Source organism: Corvus cornix, chromosome Z (assembly GCF_000738735.6).
Source record: "Corvus cornix cornix isolate S_Up_H32 chromosome Z, ASM73873v5, whole genome shotgun sequence".
Taxonomy (NCBI): domain Eukaryota; kingdom Metazoa; phylum Chordata; class Aves; order Passeriformes; family Corvidae; genus Corvus; species Corvus cornix.
In genome coordinates this window covers 7804272-7825497 of record NC_046357.1, presented here as the reverse complement: position 1 = coordinate 7825497, position 21226 = coordinate 7804272, and the positions used below count along the sequence as shown (strand labels likewise).

The 21226-nt window shown below is 39.0% G+C and overlaps 1 protein-coding gene across 2 annotated transcripts in view; it reads left to right on the top strand.

Annotated features, from left to right (window-relative positions):
* Positions 1 to 21226, top strand: part of ITGA2 (integrin subunit alpha 2) — a 67861-nt gene that overhangs the window by 37453 nt on the left and 9182 nt on the right. For both annotated transcript variants that reach the window (XM_010395252.4, XM_039567405.1), the window contains 17 exons: positions 828 to 966; positions 3573 to 3718; positions 4423 to 4566; positions 6451 to 6654; positions 7420 to 7556; positions 8986 to 9125; positions 10099 to 10250; positions 11311 to 11421; positions 11994 to 12076; positions 12872 to 13013; positions 14665 to 14757; positions 15750 to 15826; positions 15925 to 16008; positions 19075 to 19177; positions 19970 to 20080; positions 20542 to 20646; positions 20951 to 21064. In XM_010395252.4, the coding sequence (XP_010393554.2) occupies positions 828 to 966; positions 3573 to 3718; positions 4423 to 4566; positions 6451 to 6654; positions 7420 to 7556; positions 8986 to 9125; positions 10099 to 10250; positions 11311 to 11421; positions 11994 to 12076; positions 12872 to 13013; positions 14665 to 14757; positions 15750 to 15826; positions 15925 to 16008; positions 19075 to 19177; positions 19970 to 20080; positions 20542 to 20646; positions 20951 to 21064 (2085 nt within the window). The remainder of the gene's footprint in view (positions 1 to 827; positions 967 to 3572; positions 3719 to 4422; positions 4567 to 6450; positions 6655 to 7419; positions 7557 to 8985; positions 9126 to 10098; positions 10251 to 11310; positions 11422 to 11993; positions 12077 to 12871; positions 13014 to 14664; positions 14758 to 15749; positions 15827 to 15924; positions 16009 to 19074; positions 19178 to 19969; positions 20081 to 20541; positions 20647 to 20950; positions 21065 to 21226) is intronic.

The window sequence follows — 21226 nt, the reverse complement described above, 5'->3', positions numbered from 1 at the left end:
GAAAATACAAGAAGGTTTTTTCCTTCTCATAGCCTTTAAAGATGAATGAAATAATTTTTTGAAAGTCCTCTGTATTTGCACAAATTAAAGTTTTAAATTATGAAGAACTTGATGCTAAGAAATGGCAAAAAAATGAGAAACATATGGTTGTTTATTCAGGAAAATTACACATTCAATTTTATTGCAGTTTTCTGTAACAGTATCTCAGTTTAGTGAAGAATTTTAATAACTTGAATAAACTAAACTATGTTTGCTTTCTGTGTACAAGATTAAGGATTTCTGTATGAAGTATTCTGTATAATAAGCCATGCTAATTTGGATTTTAGATCTCTCAAGAACATCTCCTTATGTAAAGAATTAAACTGTATCTATTTGCACCAGCTCTTGTGTGCTGTCATTGGCACTTTTGCTGGCCAAAACAGGGGCTTTAGCTTTTTCATACAGCTGGGTCTGTGTGATCCTCAGTCTTCTGAGGATCATGGGCGCGTAAAAGCATGGACTTAGCAAGCCCAACCCCATGGTGGACAGACTTAGGAAATTATCACAGTGTTTAAATAAACCCATTTTATCATGAGTTGCAGTGCCATGGGAACTAAAGCAGTCACTTATCCTCTTCCAGTAGACGGGTGATAATCCCTCTTAATAGGGCAGTAAAGTCTTACACATAAGTGGTAACTCTGAACAGCTCCAGTCAGCTGCCTGCTGTCTTTAGTCTGCATCACAGGCTTAAACACAGTGATGTAGGAAATTAGGCATGGTAGCTTCAGCTTTGCTCATACTTTTTCTAAATCAGGTAGTTCTAAAATGTTGACTTTTATTTTTTAAAGGATGTTCTGCTGCTAGGTGCTGTTGGGGCCTACGACTGGAGTGGAACTGTAGTTCAGGGGTCTTCAGACAGAGTCACCACCTTTCCGAGCCAGGTGTTTGAGAAGATTCTTCAGGACAGAAATCATAGCTCATACCTAGGTAAGGGGCTGAAATGCAAATCTGGAAATGTGTGAAACCTTGATTAAGATATTAAAGAAGTTGGAAAATTCTCCTCTAGCCAGATTTGTGTTAAGAAATTATTTGAGAATATGAAAAGAATTTTCGGTCAAAAAAAGATTATTTTTTACTGGTCAACAGTTCATTGAATAAAAACTTTATTGTGTTTTTAAATTCTACTAATATCAAAGTGGTAAGCTAAAAAAAAAAATCAGTCTTTGTCACTGCTGTGGTTTAATCCCAGCTGGCAACTAAGCAGACACTCAGTCAGTCCTCTTGAGGGGAGTGAGAGTGGGGGATAGTCAGAAGACCAGAAGTGGGTCAACTCATGGGTTGAGATACAGACAGGGAAAGTAAAAGTCATGCATGCAAGCAAAGCAAAACAAGAGATTGATTGACCACTTTCCATGGGCAAGCAGGTGTTCAGCCATCCCCAGGACAACAAGGCTTCAACACACACAGCTGTGACTTGGGAAGACAAATGCCATCACTCTAAACATCCCTCCTTCCTCCTTCTTCCCCTGGCTTTATATGCTGAGCATGCCACTATATGGAATGGGATACCCATGTAGTCATTTGTGGGCAGCTGTCCTGGCTGTGTCCCCTCCCAACTCCTTGTGCCCCCCCAGCCTCCTTGCTGGTGGGGTGGGGTGGGGTGAGGAGCAGAAAAGGCCTTGACACTGTGTGAGCACTGCTCAGCAGTAACTAAAGCATCCTTGTGTTATCAACAGTGTTTCCAGCATAAATCCAAATCACAGCTCCATAACAGCTGCTGTGAAGAAAATTAACTGTATTCCAGCCAAAGCCAGCACAGTCACAGAGACATAATAAATCATGGGATTTGAAAAGGCTGCTTAGTGAATCACACTGATCATTATGTGTTTCTTCTGTTACAATATTTGTGTGTTTTTCCCCAGTTTGATGTGGATGAGAAGCTGATTGGCTTTCTATTGTTTCATATATGCTTGCTGTTTTCTTAGCATTTACCACTTCAGTTTGTAGTTTTCGAATATTGCTACCATTTAATAGAGATTTTACTTATAATCTCCTTATGTATTTTTGACATGTTTTTTGACCCAATAAAGCCAGTCACTCTCTATTCTCAATTCATTTAAATGTTTTCTGTAAACTTTCAACATGCCTGCTCTGCTGTTTCATCCCTGAATAATGCCTACTACATTAAGCACCTATGAATTTCTTATTCTTGAAGTTATTTAATAATATGCTGTCTTTGCAACCAATATACTCTTTTTTCCCCTATGACTCAGCATTACTTGCATCCAACAAAATGAATAAATTAAACCAAACCTAATGAGCCATAGCTCTTTTGCATGTATGACCTCTTCAGACTTTCTGTTACTTCATTTTCTTAATAATTTTTAAAAGCTCAGGTAATTTCCTTTCTCTACAAGGCAGTTTTAGTGCATTTGCTTAAATCTTTCTGGAGAAAACAATGTCCCTTTTCTGTCCGTTCATTTCCCCTCCACTTTCTGTCCTCCAGTAGGAGCTCTCCGTACCAGCTCTCTCTCACCAGCCTGGGGGAACATAAGTTAAAGAGCTGCTAGAACATCACAACTTGCTTGATTGGCCCCTGTTCTGCACTGCACCCCCTCACATCAAATGACTGTATTCTGTATTAATTAGGAAGGTGTGTACTTAATTTGCAGAATAAAATCTTGTTTTGTTGCTCATTGAACTTCCAGTCACAAAAGTTGTCCTCACCCTAGAAAAACTGTGTCTGAACAAAACTCTGAATTAGACTGGTATAATATAAAGATCAAGGCATAATCCTTTTAGACTGTGCTCCTTGTATTGTCCTGCAGGTTGCTAAAGATCTGCATATTCTGTCCCATCACTGGCATTTTGTAATTGTCTTTAACTATAGACTTTATAAAGGATGACTTTGTTTTCTTCACTTAAAATAAATTTGCTGGAACTAAACCACCGAAATGTAAAGTGTGTACTAATGCTAGATTTATACTGCTAAAATATGGTTACATTTTTGCAGGTATTAAACAGTGTTTCCTGAAAGCAAGTAAATGCTAGAATAATGGTAATGAGGATTAAAATGTTCAAAGAAGTTCAATCAACCCTCCCAGCTGACAAGCTGTTAATGTAGCCTGTTCTATTCAGACAAACCACTGGTCTGTGGTTTGGTGAGCTGTGGGAAAATGTGCTGCAAACTTTACAGAAGCTAGGTGTTCCTCCTCCCTAGTTTGAAGACTGGTCCAAATGTAAATCTCATATTTCTCTTTATTTCTTCTTTCCCTTTTTTTTTTTTTGCACTTTTTTTTCCTATCTCCTTCACAAGCATGACATTTTCGTGGTCTGTATTTTACTGAATAGGCTAAACTATTGTCCATGTGATTCTGTAAACCTGCTTCGACTTGATGCGTGTGTTATTGTTCTCTCCAGGGGAATATTGCAAATTTTATGCTTATGTGACAGCATAACTTCCCATCTGGAACCATCATTCTCTGTGATTAACATACCAGATTGACTCATCCTCCATGCCTTTATGGATAACCAACTGATGAATTGTAATTAATGGTCTCCCACACATGTTAAATATTGGCTTCTATCCCCAGGTTATTCTGTTGCTGTTCTCTCAACTATGAGCTCTGTGTATTTTGTTGCTGGTGCGCCAAGATCCAACTACACTGGCAGAGTGGTGGTTTTTGATGTTGACAGTGATGGTAATATTGCAATTGTGCAGTCACAGAGAGGCGAGCAGGCAAGTATATTTTGGTCATGAATACAGACTTTCGGGAATCTGTTTTTATTGACCCAGCAGTAAATTGCAATTAGTTTTGAAAATTCCTCTTTCTCTCCAAGCATTTAGAATCCACTTGAAATTTTCTCTGTCACTAGACTATTTCAATGAGGTTGGCTGTAACTCTTAAACAGTATTTTAGGAAGTCATCCAATTAGTGGTGAAATATAATATACAAACCTAACTAATGTATCCTTCTGTCAACAATTCAAACTGGGAGAGACTCAGTGAACTCTGTTCTGCCTGAGAAGTTGTGAAGTAGATGACATCAGAAGACAGATCTGGGAGCTCAATCTCTTTTTCTTATTTGGAAAAGAGGAATGATTTTAGGTGGTTTTGGTATCATGCGTAAGACAAATCTGAGAGTAGATCAGAGGTTGGGTAGTTTCAAGCGCAGTTCTAAAAAAAATGTACTTCCCATATCTTACTTTCCATTGGCATTTGTATTGCTGACTGGTAAAGCCATGGTAGCAGCTACAGGACAGAAACAGTGAAACATGGTAAGGATATGATTCTTCCAACACTGAAGTATGCTACAAAGTAATTTTATTCAGCAACATTTAGTAGTACTGGAATCTTACTGGCTGTAAGTTTTCTGAATCAGGTGCTAAAACATGATTCAGAAAAAGCATATGCAGTGACAACCCATTTACTACTGATTTCAGATTGGCTCCTACTTTGGCAGTGTGGTGTGTTCAGTGGATGTCAACAGGGATTCTGTGACAGATGTGCTTCTTGTGGGTGCACCAATGTTTATGAATGACCTGAAGAAAGAAGAAGGGAGAGTATACATGTTTTCCGTCACAAAGGTAAAAATGGCTCAAGCCAGCATTCCTTAAGGCTAGTTTCTTTCAAATCAGACTGGCCACATGCAGGCTAAAAGGCCTTTGGCCTCTCCAGATCTTCTAAGTCACTATTGAGTGAACATTTTCAAAGTGTTGGAAATATTTCAAGTGACATTTTTTTTAACAAGAAACAGAGCATGTGCATTTCCTGGGATGTGGCATAAGAGCAGGGATGAATGGTGCCAAGCCTACCTGGTTAGAGGGCTGTGTGTGGAGGCCTTTCTAGTGCTGCCTCATGTGTTCTGCTTTTCAGCAGCAGCTGCAAACTTTCCCCAGAATTGCTTGTGCATGTAATCTGGGAATTAGCCAGCTGGAACAGACCAAAATGGAGCAAATGAGCAAGACAGTAGCTAAGCACTCTTAGTGGTCAGGGGCCTGGTGTTCTTGGTGTCTCCCCGGTCCTAGTACCAAGGAATGTGCTTCATGGTAATATAGCATGGGTTGGCCATATCTCTGAAAAACTTAGCACAAGGCTTTTGCTAATTAATCTGCCATTTGATCTTGGTGAATGTATTCAATGCCTGACAGTATTCTCAAAGCAGTTCGAAGAAATGCTCTTCTACCAGTTTTCTGTATTGTTTTGTAGACTCTGACACTGGATGGTTACTATAACTCTTGTTGTCCCCTCTATCCAGTAAAGCTGTGTTACTTGTCTGATGCTTGACTGATGGCGCTTTTTATTCAGACCTGTAGTAGGTGTTTCCAGAATATCTGTATTAACCATATGGAGCCCTCTGGCAGTTTTGAACAGTCTTTCATTCACTGGGTGTCTTCAAAGCAAATTAATATCTGCCATCCATCTGAGAAAACAGAAAATGGTCTCTTTACTAGGTAAATTGCAATCAAGTAAATAGAGAGAAAGGATCACCCTCCTCAGCAGGACCTCAGTCAGACCATCCTGAAGCAACAGGAAACTACCCTAAAGAAATTTCAAGGTAGATGAAGGAGCTGAAGGTTGGCAGCTGACACTGGTCTTTGTGCCTGTGGCATCAGACATGAAATATGAAAGAAAAGAAAAATGAAAGGATTTTTTTTTTTACTTTTGAAAACCAAATAAATTGGAAGACCATATTACAACTTGTAGTTGTTGTCAAATATTAGGTTTAAAATTATTTAAATTTTAAATACCAAAGAATAATGAAAGATATTTTTTAATATTTTTTAAAATAATCTGGATTTGTGCAAGTTGTCCCTGTTGTACAAGTAATACCTTTCTAGTCATTTTTAATAAATAACTTGGCTGTTATTTCTAAAATTTTAAGCACAGCATGATAACTGAGGTTAAAGGTGAGAAAGCTATTTGCCAGAATTGCATTTTATCTAGTGTAAATGGGATTACTTAACTATGAAGATTTCCAGTCTTTCTTTCTTCATTGGCATTGGAGAGGTCAGGAGTTTACGATTTGGACACATGCTTTTTGCATTAGTTTAGTAAGGAAATTCCATTTCTGTTTCAAAGAATTATGTCCAGTTACATAATTTCCATTCCCTCTGCATAAAAACTGGTAATCCAAAACTGGAAACTGTACTTTTCAACGTATTGTGAAACTTTCAGAACAGTCAGATGAGGACAGTGAGGGCATTTAAGCTTCATACATATGGTTATATTTGCTTTTAGTACTTTGCATAGCATGCTTTGATTTTGCTGTGTAATTCTTGCCAAGACTTTGAGACATAATGCAAACTGAATGGGCAATACAATGGGGAAGGAATTCAATGTTGAGCTGTCCGAGGGGAATGTACTGGAAGACAGAAACCAAAAACAATGCACATAGATACTGCTCCTATGAATAATCTGATGCAATGATAGCTGTGTTTCGGTTTTTTCTTATTTTTCAATTTTTAAAGAGAATCTTGGATCAACGAGAACTCTTGAGAGGTCCACAGGGGTCAGAAAATGCACGATTTGGATCAGCAATTGCAGCACTTGCAGACATTGATTTGGATGGCTTTAATGATGTTGTAATAGGTGCACCACTGGAAAACCAAAACTCTGGAGCAATTTACATTTATAATGGATTTCAAAAGACTATACGTACCAAATATTCTCAGGTAAATAACTTTGTTGCATAATGCTGTACTCAGTGTCCTAAGATCTGCTAGGGGAAAACTGAAGGTTTCCTGTGTTTTAATTGGCTACTGTTTCATCCTCTTAAAGGAGTACTGTTATTCTCATGGTTTATTTCACGTTTTGTGACTCTCCTTCCTTCAGCATACCCAAGTTGATGTTGTGGTGCTTATAACTGAACCATATGGAGGAAAAGGATGTGCAAGATGCTCATTCTGAGCCATTTTTGATGCCTGAGTGTGAAGTCAGCTAATATCCTAAATGTTTTTGACAGCCATTATTTCCAGGTTTTTAGTGTTGATGTACAGTGAAGATTAGATAAATCCCAGCTCTGCAAATTACCTATACATAGTATTCAAGGGAAAGTCTTTCAATGGGTTTCATATATACTATATTGGTAATCTAATATCACTTTCCATGCAGATTTTCTGGTTGCAGAAAAAGTAATTTGTTAGAACTCCTATTAAGCTTCATATTCTTTGAGTTGCTCAATGTGAATGGGAAAAGTTTCCATCTGTATCTGGCATACAGCAGTCAGTTAGCTGATCTACTCCCAAGATAGAAAAGTCTACTCCTTTGTCTGCTCCAACAGAGGAGAAAGAAGTGCTAAAAAAGCATCTGAGAAAACACCCACAAATGCATTTTGTTTAGACAATAGATTGGATATACAGGGAGTATCAGTGAAAATATATTAATCTACAGACTTAAGCATGCTTTGGCAAACTCAGTAACCAAATTCTCTTTCCCAGAAAATCTTAGGATCGGATTCTGCTTTTGGACAAAAACTCCAGTTCTTTGGAAGATCAGTAGATGGCCATAGAGACTTAGATGACAATGACATTACTGATGTATCAGTTGGTGCTGACGGAAATGTGGTTGTGCTATGGTTGGTATACTCTTTCTTAGAAAGGAAGCAATTAGTGATTCAGATGCAGCAGTTGAATATTTAGTTAATTGAAGAGGAAAATAAGCAAATTAAAAAGCTCTTTTGTTCCACATATTCAGTGCTAACACACTTAGTGCCTCATCACTGCTATCAAAACTAGCTAAAAAAAGAGCATTAGACTAAATCTCTTTTAAGCATTTACCATTAAACCATTGAAAGCCCAGGCAGCACAGAGGGAGAGCCAGGGCATGTGGGAGGAAGCCAGGTGGCAGAGCCTGCTGGGGTGGCTCAGGACACATCTGCCTGCTACTGCTGTGCAGACACATGGTCCAGAGGGAAGGGACAGCAGCAGGGAACGGGGCTTGATGGAGAGTATTTGTAACAGCAGGTTGTGTACTTCAGTAGCCACAGTATAAATTTGACAGCTGAGCCTGAGACAGATGAAACCACCTCTCACACAACCTGCATGACTTTTTCTGGCTGGTAGGCTGGTATGGGGGGAGTGTTGTCCTGCAGGGCAAGGCCAGAGAGCAGTAATAAAGAGCTGACACCTATTTCTGGCAATAAATATCTTTTTAATGGTCCATGGCCTTTGCCACAGAAGTCTGAGTACTTTCACAAAATATAAAAAGGTTTCCCAGAACCCAAATCTTTGGCCTGCCTAAGTAGGGTGTGACTTTCACGCCTTGCTTGAAGAGCTAAATTCAAATGCTGTTTCCTTTTTCTATCTGCTGCCTGTCTTCTTGCCTGAGGCTCCCCATTGTAAGAAAAATATCACTGAATTGCTGCTTCTTTCATAATGAAACAAGATAATTAAAAATGAACGGTCAGTTTGGACCTTTGACTGCTGCTGCTGCTGGGAATTTCATTCGAGATGAATTATGCTCCTTGAAGTACCAGCATTTATTTAGATTTGATTAATGAAGATGCTCATTCTTCTTTCACTCTGACATTTGGGCTGATTAATGTGTTTCATTTTGATTAAAGTGTTTGCTTTAACATGTAGGGCTCCTTTGAAACTGTTCTTCAAAATCTTCATTAATTACATGAAAGATGTTTTTTCTAAAAATTAGATTATTAAATAAAATGAAGAATTGCTCATTATCACCTTTCTAGAAGAGCTCAGTAACTTCCCTAAAGGAGCAGAAGAAGGTTACTTATTTGGAAAACAGGCCAAGGGCCTCATTCTCTGATACCTTGAGGGATTGATTAGAGCATTAGGACTAATACATTAATTATCTATTAATTTGACATGAAAATATTATTGTCATTACTGAAAGCTACTATATCAACAAATTCATTCATATGTAAGGAAAACTAATTTTACCAGTGCCACTAAAAGAAGTTTACATTGGGAACCATAAAAATCAATGCTAACATTTACAGATGTTCTTCAAAACCCATGTAACCTTTAAAACATATTTTTCAGGTCAAGAGGCATTGCAAATGTCTCCATAACTGCCTCCTTTAAACCTGAGAAAATCAGTCTGCTGAACAAGAATACGGACATAACTGTCAAAATATGTTTTCAGGCTACATTTAGACCTGCTAAGAAAAATAATCAAGTGGGTAAGAGTATTTCAATGACTTGTCTTATATTAATTTCTTCAAAAGTCCATTATTCAAATGAGTAATGGAAAGTCTAAAGACAGATTGAATGTCAAGAATCACAAAATCAATATAAACCTTAAGTTCTTGAGAAAGTGGTTTTCAGACCTAATTCACTGGCTACATAATCTTTAAAAAGTGGGGAACTAACATTATAAAGCGGAGCTGTATCCTTGTTCAACAATCCCAAAAAAAAATGTTGTTAGTGAGAAGCTGGGTTTTTCCAACCTTCTGGTTTCAACAGCAGACTCCATACTTTTCTTCTCTCTTCAGAAAAAGAAAATTAAATATTTTCCAGATATTGGTTGCAGTGCAGTTGTCAGTGGGAGGAAGCTCTTCTTTTCAGAGGACAGTGAATATTTCTGTGACCAGCAGTGGGCTCCCATTAAGTTTTTAAATTCAATCTCACAGATAACACCAGTTGGACTGCTTCAGTGCTACATGAAGTGCCTTTAGGAACTCATGATTTTAAGCTATAAATTAACCGTGAACTTTCACAGCATATTAGTCATAACACAAAGAGAAGGCAGCAGAAATTATTATGTGATTGAACAGAAGATGCAGATTCCTTAAAGTCACCTCTAAGTTCAGTGATACTGCTGCAAGGCCCCTTTACCTAGAGTAATCCTGGCCCTGCTGACTGGCTTCTTGCCTGAGCTGCAGGCTCAGACATCTGCAGTGGAGCCTGGATTGATTGCCATTTAATGTGCTCCCAGTGGACCAGAACTTATATCAATACCTAAACCTGTTTGACTGCTTTGCAAAACACAAGAGAAAGTATTTTCATTTTGAAACTGCTCTGTGTTTAGCCAGCTATGAAAAACATGAAATATTTAGTGTGGTTTGGAAAGCCTGGTCACTACAATATTGAGCATAGTAATGAGATCACAGGCAACCATGATCAGTGAAAAATGTACTGTTATTCTTCTTGTAGCTATAAAGTACAACGCAACATTGGATGCAGATCTCCAGTCCTCCAGAGTGACTTCTAGAGGATTTTTCAAAGAAAATAATGAAAGGTACATGCAGAGGGATCTTGTGGTGCATCATGAAGAGAATTGTGCTCATGAGGTCTTCAGTGTACAAGTAAGTGCAATTGCAAGTAGTCTTGCATAACAAAAGTGATCAGAGGAAGACATGGATCAATTTTTTGTTTTTAATGTGAGTTTCATGCATGGTGTACTGAATTATTTATGTTTCCCAAATCCCCCCAGCTGAAAAATACTTAATAAGATTATGATATCATAGAAACTAATAATTCTCATATTCAGTACAGATTTTTAGGACAGGAAAGGGAGTTCTTAATTATGTTATTCAGCTTTGGTGTAACACAAAGCCCATGGTCTATACTTTAAATAGACTTTAATTTCCCTCTGAGTAGATTCTTCTGTAGGAACTAAGACATACATACAAATGTTTTCTCTCACACTAACATTCAGGCAGACTTCAGGTCATTCTAACTCCTGGTATACACCAAGGAATTAAATAAAAATAACCAGGTCTCCACTTTTCTCCAGAAACAAAGACTGAACACAGCCCTGAGAGTTGCCTTAAGCCCTGTTGCATGACACTAGGTTAGGTAGAGGACTTCAGTCCCTGCTTTGATTTGCAATGACTTACTGATCACATTTAATGCCCTGTGGAGCGATGTGCCATAGGGCTGGAAGGTGATTCATCCAGTACTGAGAAAAAGAGGAAACAAGGAGTTTATTGTGTTTTAGTGTCACTCAGGCCCAGCTGCTCTTTGTGATGGTAAGGCAGAGTGGAATAGGAATTTGACTTCTGAAGCTAGATGAGAGTGAAAGCTACCTGGTGATGGCTTTGAGGACCAGCTCCTACAGCTGCAGATAATCTGCATGTTCCTTAGTGCTAGTAGTTACTGTGATGTGTACAGTCTCCAGGAATCCGAGAAAAATCAGTTTTATCATGGAAATGGCAGTTTTAATTGAAAACTATTAAGCTAGAGGAGCACATAGTAGTCAATCTCACAAAATTATTTTCATTAAAAAATGAAGCTTTGAACTGTTGTTTCTCCTTGTTTAGGGCAAGTATGATTTTACTACGCATTCTCAATTCACAATAGAAATTACCAATTTTACCCTGTTTTCTCTGCTGACAGCCATTATCTGATCCACATGTTTTACAGGAGCCTTCAGACGCAGTGAATTCACTTAGTTTGCGCATTGACATTGGCCTTGCAAATCCTGTCTCCAGCCCTGTCCTTGACATATCTTCTCCAGCATCTGTGGCCTACAGTGTAAGTATGCAGATTTACTATTCAGAAATGCGTGGTTATGCACATCCATAATGTGTGGCCCCCACAAACACCAAAGAGGTACAGGCAAGTGAAAACTGGTGTTCCGTGTTAGTCATATGGAGCGGTCCCCTGGTTCCTTTTATACCTTTGCCTGTACTGCATGAGCTTGCTCATACATACACACATCAGCAACTGTAGCATAACAGGCATGTTAGTTCAGCCATGTCACTGTTGATGTGCATTTCCAGTTGATGGCAAAGATGAGTTCTTTCAGGTCAGTTTATTCTACAATAAAAAGGTACATAAAAGAGAGATTGAACTACTTTGACTACATCACCTTTGTTGTCAGTGAAAAGTAACCTGTTTGTACCATTCTTGGATCAGTTGACGTGTAGCAACACGTTACTCATTTCACTCGTTCACATGTCAAGAATTTTTAATGTCCATCAGAGGGATTTTCTTATCTGCAAACCAAGAATGTGCTTCAGCTCGAAGGTGTTTGCACTCTAGTGTCTGCAGATAATGTTAAAGGTTGAGCCCTGTCATTCAGGAAATGTTTTTGTTTTCCCCAGATTCCTTTTATTAAAGACTGTGGTGAAGATGAACTTTGTATCTGTGATCTTGTTCTGAATGTTCAGCAGAAGGCAGATGACAGGTAAGAGCTGAATCAGTGGAACTGTTGGAGTCTAGTGTTTTCACCAGTCGGTTTGTCTGGGGGCTTTGGATGAATTTCTAGAGGAAAGTGCCTTTCTAGTTCAACATCTACTTCGAAACAGCATGGATAAAAAAAGCAATGGCATTTTAATCTAAATTTAGTCAAGGAAAAAGAGGTAAGATAGGAACACAAACATAGAAGTAGGACGCTTGTCAGCTTAGACCAATCCAAGTTTTTGTATCTCGGAGATGAGGGCATAGGGCGTATTTGGACAAATTGTGTCTGACTGGCTGCTGTTGGGAAGAGGAGCACACTGGGAGAGTAGCAGCAGCTGCAGCAGCTGTCTCCATCCCTCCTGCAGGGAGCAGCGAGGATCCTGCAGTAGCTGTGCCAGTGGGGAGCTGTGGTCAGCTATTTGGGCAGCATATAATCCAAGTCCACGTCAGATACACACTTACATGTACAGCACAAACAGACAGGGCTGTCTATGTCTGCTGTCCACTCTGCCCACCTTCCCACCAGGGTAGACCCCTTGAAAATTCAGCAAAGTCACTTTGACAACACATAAGCAAAGTCCTGCACTTTCAGAAGAAAATAATTCTATCTGGTTTTAGGGAACGCCATCACAGAATTTCTTATGCCAAGGGGTTTAGAAAGCAGAGCGTTTAAGTGTGTAGAGTGTAGGAAATGTCTTGCTGTGCTTGTTATTTGTTGTTGGCTACAGGCAATGCATTTTCCTGATTCACAGCTGTTCTGGTACCTCTAGTTACAACAATGGACTTTATTTTCCAACAGCAAACAACAGTTTATTGTCAGCAGCAAAAAGAGAAGACTAACATTCAATGTGAAATTGAGAAATAAAAAGGAAAATGCATATAACACCAGAATCCAGGCTACATTTTCAGACAACTTGTTTTTTGCTTCATCGTCTTTACCGGTGCGTGATACCCAACCTCACTGTTTCTGTTATTGCCCCTGATTTTTGAGGTTCTCAGAGAAATTTTTTCTTCTTTCTAGCAGTGCCTATTCCAGAAAAGAATGTGTGTACAAAAATCTCTCCCAATTTGTTTTCTTGGATACCAGAATTATTCCCCCGGCATATCAGTTTATTTAGGTCAAGGCAAAATACTTCCAACTCAGCATAAAAGTTGGCAACTTGTCGAGTTTGACCTCACCTCAGACATCTTTTCCTCACTTTAGGCCTTGGCACCCACATCTTCTCCTTAACTCTCAGCAACGTGCCTGAAGCAGTTGCTGTGCCACAGGGAATTTGTATTTGATAAATCAAACCACGCAGCATTGATGATGAATCCTTAAAGCACAGACTTGGGATCTAGAAATAGTGTTACTGCCAAGGTCATGTGTTCCAGCTAGACAGTTAGTCATATTGACATGATTGCTATACCAGAAACTCTTCTTCCAACAAATTTTGTCTTAGAGAAGGGGAAAGAGAGGAGTTATGCATACTATTTTGGGGAATGCAGTATACCTATAATTTAAATTGTTGCTCCCAAGTCATGAAGGATGAAATGCAGACTTCAGTGCTTGGCTTATATGGTCAGGCTGCTACTGGAGAGGTGCGTGATAATTCTCGGGGTGAAATCCAGAGAAATCCCTATACTGAAGGGAGAGGAGGGATAGCATTCATTCCTGCCTGAGACCAGTATTATTCTGAACAATGAATTGGCAAAAGTATTGCACACAGTGCTGGGGGTGCCCCTCTACCTCCCCATCCTGTTGTGCAGAAAAATTGCTCATTGCACTCCTGCCAAAAGACCACACTGGAGCTAGAACTTCCTTTTGCTTTAAAAGCCCTTTTGCTTAGAAGCACTTCAGCCTGCAAGTGAAGTTTGGACCAAAAATGTGCCTGCTTCAAAGCAGGAAGAAAAACATAAGCTGAGTATATATGGGTCTTTTGGGGAGTTTTGTTTTGAGGGGATTTTTGTAGCACAGCTCATGAATGGTAAATGTCTACTAGAAATTTTTTTTACAAAAGACAGTACTTTTTAAGAAATTTTTCTCCAAGGGTTGGTAACTGGTTCTGGTCTGTGAATTTGTCTTTGAATCAAGGACGATGACAAGCCAAATATTCTGCAGAATAGTAAATATTTACTACTAAAACAAACTATTATGTATTGCAGATTTTCCTACAGAAAGTTTGATTTCTGTAGGAATTCCCCTTTGTACACTAAATTCTATAGTGAAAGTACTTCACCAGCTCCAAGATTCTGTAAATATGTCTGCAAAAGTTCTGCAAAAATTCTGTAAAAAAGGACTGTAGAAGTTAGTGCTGGAGCTGACCTGTACTCTCTGGCCTGTATTCCTTCTTCCAAGCCCAGAACAAAGCTCTAATAAGAGGATTACAGCTCACAAGAAATCGCGTGGGAATGGTCCTTGTCCCACCTTTCTCGTGACTTCCTCCTGGCCCTGCCTATGCCCCACCCACCTGCTGCATCTCTAGAAATTACTGCCATAGCACCTATTTTCACCACTCCTTAGTATAATACAGATGCTGTTAAAGGTATACATCTCTCTACCTTATCAAAACCTGATTATTAAGATGGTGTTTCTGTCTGTTTTCTCTGCAGAGTGATGGGACTGAAGTCTCATGTCAAACAGGAACAGCACAAAGTACAGTCATTTGCCAAATAAGCTATCCTGTTTTCAGAACAGGACAACAGGTACAGCTAGCATGTTTAAATAACCTTGAATGACATCCAAAACCTTTTCTGCTGTTGTTTTTCCCTAACTCTGCATTTATTGCTGATAAGGGCTTCTTAGATTTGACAACAGAGGCATTAAAAGAAGTAAACTAGGGGTTAAATTTTTTTACTCCCTTCCAGATTAAAGGAAAAAAGACTCTCAAAGCTCATTTGTCACAACTCACAGCTTCCAAATGCTGCTGCAGTTACGTAACTTTTGGAGAGTGAAGCCTGGGGCCAGAGAAGCATAGAGCAGCATCATGTGCAGGCTCCTACAAACTGAGCACAATTCCCATCAAATCCCTCCTGCAGTGTGAACCTGGGGTAACTCCCTCACCTGCTCTGTGAATCTCATCTCTCCAAGAATGCAGTATTGTTTTGAGAAGAGATGGGAAGTCCACACAGGCCTAGGATGAATTACATACCTTTTTTTTTTCATATATACCATAAGCCTCAGGATATCCACAGTTTTATGGAATCTTTTATTCCTCAAGAAATAATAATAGAATATAAAATAGAAAGAATACAAATATGATGTTCTGTGGTGGGACATGCAGAATAATAAAAAAAAATTGTATATAAAAAAGTCAGTTTGTTCTGAATTTTAATGGAATTGCTCAAAGTGCAGTTGGAACAAATGGAAGTAAAGAGCGAATACAAAGCTTGTGTTTAGCTGGAGTTTAAAAGCAAAAAATTGTGAACACCTTTTTTTGCAGCTTGTAGCTACTTACACACAATTTTAAAATGCATATAACTCATGTTTATGTAAGAATGCCAACTTGTAGGGGAACGCAAGAATAAATCAGTTCTGAGTATTAAGAAATTACTGAAGTATTACACAGAAATCTGTAGAAAATTCAGACACAGAAGGCAGTTCTAGATTGTTGCACACATGAATAATTATGTCTGTTGGGAAGTCCTTTGGATGTTGTACCAACTCATTTACTATGTGTTCCTTGTCTTTTCCATAGGTATCCTTTGATATTAGTTTCGATTTTAATCTTAAAAACCTTCAGAACGTGGCAGTTCTAAGTTTTCATGCGTGGAGGTAAAGTACACACTGATATGAAAGCAAGTTAGGTATTAATAGCTTTCTTGTATAAAACAACATTATAACATCTGACTCAAATGTGTTTTGATGAACAGTGAGAGTAAGGAACAGCAAGACTCAGACAACCAGGTCACCTTATCAATTCCTTTGCGATATGATGCAGAAATTCACTTCACAAGGTATGCTGAATAATGTAAACAGACACTGTCATTTTGCCAAGGTGCTTGAAGTAACTGTCCTGAAAGGCCACTAAAAATATAGTGAAGTTTTGCTTTTGGTTTGGAAGTCATAAGAAATTCCTTCTTCACCAGTAGTTACAGATTTGTCTGTCCTTCAAACAACCTTACATGTAAAGAATCATGAAAGTTGTGGACCTGTGTTTACCTCTGAGCAGTTGTTACAGATGCTCCTGTGAACAGAAGTGATATAAAGGCCAAACAGTGCATGTGGTTTTGATACCATAAATCTTATATACTGTATAATAACATTAGGCTTCTTGGCTCAAGTGTAATGATACGGGATCAAATCTGGAGTTATAGTGATCAAAACTAAACAAAAGAACATCAAAAGGAAAAATATGCCCCACTCAAACTCTCAGCAAAGAGGAAAAGAAAAAAAGAAAAAAAATTATGGATGTATGAACCTGGAGCAAGAATATAAACTTTTTAGCAGTGTGAGATAATGATTTATACTAAAACCTGCTGTGCACATGGCAGATTCCCCATTGCTGCAGCTGAACGGGCACTGGGAGCAGACACCCAGCTTTCCCATGCACCCATCCAGATTCTGGCTCAAACGTACCCCTCCCTGCCTGGTGCCAGCCCTTTCTTCTCCATGTAGAAGGCAAGTCAGGGCTATTGCAAGAAGGATCCTTTACCCTGGGAAGGGTGGTTTGCAAGGAGAGGCAGCTGAGCAGACAAGGGGAGAGAGACCAACAAAAAGCCTTTTAAGAACAATCTTTATATAGTGCTCTTGAAACTTCTTACCTTGAGCCCTGGAAACCCTTGGTGATTTGGGATGCACTCAAACAGTAATTAGTCTGTAGCTGTTCCACACACACATGATTTCAGTTACAGTTTAACTTAGATTACAACTAAAACAAAAATACACTGGTTTCACTCTCGGATCAAGGTAGGATATTTTAATTTTCATCAAAGAAAAGATTTATTTATCTTTCCCAAGTACTGAATTTTAAGGATAAACATGTAATTACATTTAATGCACTTGGTCACAAATTCTTGGTGAAAAAATGCTTTTGCATCCCAAAGTGATCAAAAATTAGTAAATATAAACTGATAAAAAACAAACAGTAGTTATCCAGAGAATAACTTCAAAATGCACATCAACAATGGATCCAGGAAATTAAAATTCAGAGATGACCATAGCTACAAGAACTATTGGCTGCTGTGTAGGATGAGCTGGAATAAAGACCACAGTACAGAAGATTTAGTGTTATAACCTTCTTTGCAGAAGTAGTTTCAGAACATTGGAGGCCCTGCATCATGACTAGGTGCACCAGTCCTGGAATCATGCAGAATTTCTGAGATTATTTTAAGTGCAGAGAAGCATTTGAGTCAGTGGTGCAAGTTCTTTCAGCTCCCTGAGAAAGTTGCATGAGACTTTGTCAGAAGCAGCAGAGACTGCAAGAGCATCTGTATAGAGGGATAGCTTCTTAGGATATTCAGATGGTGCAAACTTGAATCAGCAGGTTTAATTAGCTGAGAAATATGAGCTGAAATGAAATGCTTCAGAAGAAGCAAGGAATGGAGTCTATAAAAGTTATTCAAGGGAAAACAGGGGTTTCAGTTCATCTACATCTCCTGAATATGAGAAAATGAAATTTCATATGCAAGTCAAGGAATGAAGGAATACCTCCTGCCAGAAAATGATTAGTTATTCTTGGAGATAATAAATTTTAAAGAACTAAATGAAAATACATATTAAGCTGTGTCATAACTTGGCTTGGGAAGTATTTACCTGGAACTAGTTCCTTCTTGAGGCAGGTAATACAGCCAAGAAGTAATCCCTTAAAATACAAGAGTTGAGAAAAAAGTATTGTTTTGATGAAGTGAAGTCTTTCTAGGGATAATTTCCTGAGTTTCTAGGAGAAGGTGTAGCAATATGTCTTACCAGAGACTTCTGAAAGGACACGGAAGCTGATACTGTGCATCTTGGAAGAACTGGAGTCTTCAGCAGTAAGGAAGCAGAAAATATGTCATGTGTGTTTTCCTTGGAGTCTTTGTGAGGAAGCCCGTCAAGGAAAGGGCCCATGGGAGAAAGTATGGAGGGTCAAAAAGGATCCACAGTGCAGTATGGAGGACCACAACTGATCAGGAAGTACATCTGTGAGACTGCACACATGTTAATTTGGTATTGAATGCACAGGTGTTACCCAGATTAAACAGGGAGAGTGGTAAAGAAGATAGATTCCCTGTGTAACAGGAAGAGCTGATGTAGGAGTTGTAATAGCCCCTATTTCTTGTTCACTCAGTCACCAGCTTGCTTTTTGACTGCTCAAATTATCCTTCTGAAGAAAGCTAATGATGAAGAGCAGACACCGTTCTGGGATGGTTTAGCAGAGGGGCTGTTCACAGGTAGCAGGCGGTGGGTGTGATGCACGGGGATATTTTCCTTGCCTTTGAGCATGGTTCTGTCTGACTGACTCAGCTCCTTGAGCACCCACAGGTCCTTGCACCATGTCCTTTCATCACACACCTGCCATTCCATGCTGCAGTGGGCTGAAACCACCCTTACCTTACTTTGCAAATTCATATTTTAAACCCCATAATGACTCAAGAAAATGACCCAGAGAGGACTGAGGGCTATGTGATATGTACCATGTAAATAAGCAGGGTGATGCCTGTGTTTCCCCACCCAGCCAGTTACAGATGTACCAAGGGAGACAGCCAAGGAGACCCTTTCTGAAGATGACTGCAAGGCTGGATGTTGTAGTTTGTGCCCAGGAAAGGAGTTTGCAGTATGGCCCTGAAACAATGCAGGGTCTAGAAGCCTGAGAGAGCCTGTACCCTGTACAACTCTCTTGTCTTAATTTCACATGTTTGTTCCAGCTCTGGGCTTTAGTACACCATTTTCTTAACCAACTTTGTAAAATTAAAACAGCAATCTAAGTGACGGACTTTTTCTCTGTCTGTACTTCTGACCTGTTTTACAAAGTCATATCCAGTAACATATGTTTTCAAAGCGGCTGCCAAATTGAAATGTATTGTTTTATGGTTGTTAACTAGGCTTGCCAACATCAACTTTTATGAAGTATACTCTGGTCGTAACATTCCTTCCACTGTGAATAATTTTGAAGATATTGGCCCCACGTTCAACTTCTCAGTTAAGGTTAGTAAGTGTGTTTTGTTCTGGTTCAAGAAGTTGCCTTAGCTCCCTCTGTAGCCTGCTCCCAAAAACTAGTTTAAAAAAAACCACTCCTGCTTTCATTGTCTGATTTTGAGGCTTTTGAATAGGTCAAGTAAGAAAAAAATTTGCAAATAGTGTAAATGCTTAGAGTCTTCATAAGGTTAAGGATGACATTTGCACAAGCAGAATGGGGGAGGGATTGGTCCTGCACCATTTACATATTTAGAAGATGGTTAATGGTTAACCTTAGGCCAACTTAGACTGTTTTTTCACAGAGTCTCCTAACAACTTGATAAAGAAGAACAAGTCTTTGCAGGCTTGGACTTTAAAACTTGAAGTTTGGCAAGGGTTAAGGGATCAAACCTGATGCAAGAACCAGCCAAATCACAGTGCTTATTATGTAACACAGAAAAAACTTAGATCCAAATATGCCAGGTGGAAGAAACTTAAATTATGTTCCATTTCCATTCCTGTAACTGCTACTCCAAAGGACTAAACAGGCATATTGGCCATGGCAGAATATTTGCTTTTCAAAACATATTTCATGCAGTTAATATGAGCTTTGCTAAGAAAACAGACAGGAACCTGGAGCTATATAGTATGCTTTCTGCTTTACTATTCACAAAATTACTACCCCAGTGTCTTAGTAAAAAATACATTGATGTAAAAGGATTCCAGTTTTTCCATACTCATCCATTATTTCTAATTTTCTTGCTATATCAAATGATTTATGCATAGCTACCTGAATTAACTCTTGAATTATTTGCTTTGCAGGTAACAACAGGAAGTATTCCAGTAAAGATGGCATATGTAACTATCAACCTTCCAGAACTGACCAGCAAAGACAACCCATTGATGTACCTAACTGCAGTCACCACAGATGAGGTATAGAACTAAACTGTGTTTCGGGGGTTTAGCAGTACTATAAACATCAATTATCTCCCCAGTATTATGGCTTAGTTTAAGAGAATCCATGCCCTTTCTCTTTGTCCTTTCCTCATAAAGGGGGGGACCACAATGCCCATAGTACACTAGCTTATTACTTGGCAAAGTCCAATCTGAATGTCCTCAGTTAGGTCTTTCTCCAAGTTCCTAGGAAAATTATCATAAAAATGAAATTTTTAGGTGAGGAAAAACCCTTCAGGTCAATCTCGGGAGAAAAAAAGAGTGTTGTAAGAATTATTTACTTCTGACCAAAACCACATACTCTTAGTTTCCTAATGAATTCAGTGTTCACAATGTAGCCTTTAACAGCTACCATCTAATCCCAGACATATAAATTACTATGATGACTATAAACTCCCAAGTATCATATCATCCAGTCTCATTTCCCCCATCTTTCCTAGGCCAGAGGTGTTACTTGCGATGCTCAGATAAATCCACTACAAATAGGGAAAAGACCTTACTCTCCATCTTTCACAAAAGAGAACTTCAGAGCTTCCAAAGAACTGGTGAGTAAAACTCAGGGCTACAGTAAGCAGGACCTTCTGAGCTGAGGTAAGCAAAGCTGACCTTCTGAGCCCATTGCTGTACTTGTGAGGAAAGGTGTGATGGGGTGGCATTCCCCATTTACAGAGCCGGAGCTCAGCCTATGGATGTTGTCACAGATATTGCATCTGCTTTAGCACTGCAAGCACTTAATTTGTATGCACAGAACAGCATATGCAAGGGCAGAAAGTCTAGATGTTGAAAGAACATTTTAAAAGCGTATTTTTAATTCATGCTGTTGCCTCTTCTTGCTGTTTCCCCTGGAAGAACTGTAAGAATGTGAAGTGCAGTACCATCACATGCAAACTGGAAGACATTATGCTGAAGGGAGAATACTTTGTGAACGTGTCCACCCAAATCTGGAACGGCACTTTCGCTGCTGTGAGTATCAGCTGCATCTTTGTGGAGGATCCAATACTCAAGTTTTTTCAAAGTCCAGTAAAGAGACCTTACAATCTAGAAAGACCTTCATTTACTTTATATTAGTTTGTGTGTTTTACGTTTGTTTTTCCAGAAAACTTGAGACCTAAAAGTAGTGAGGTT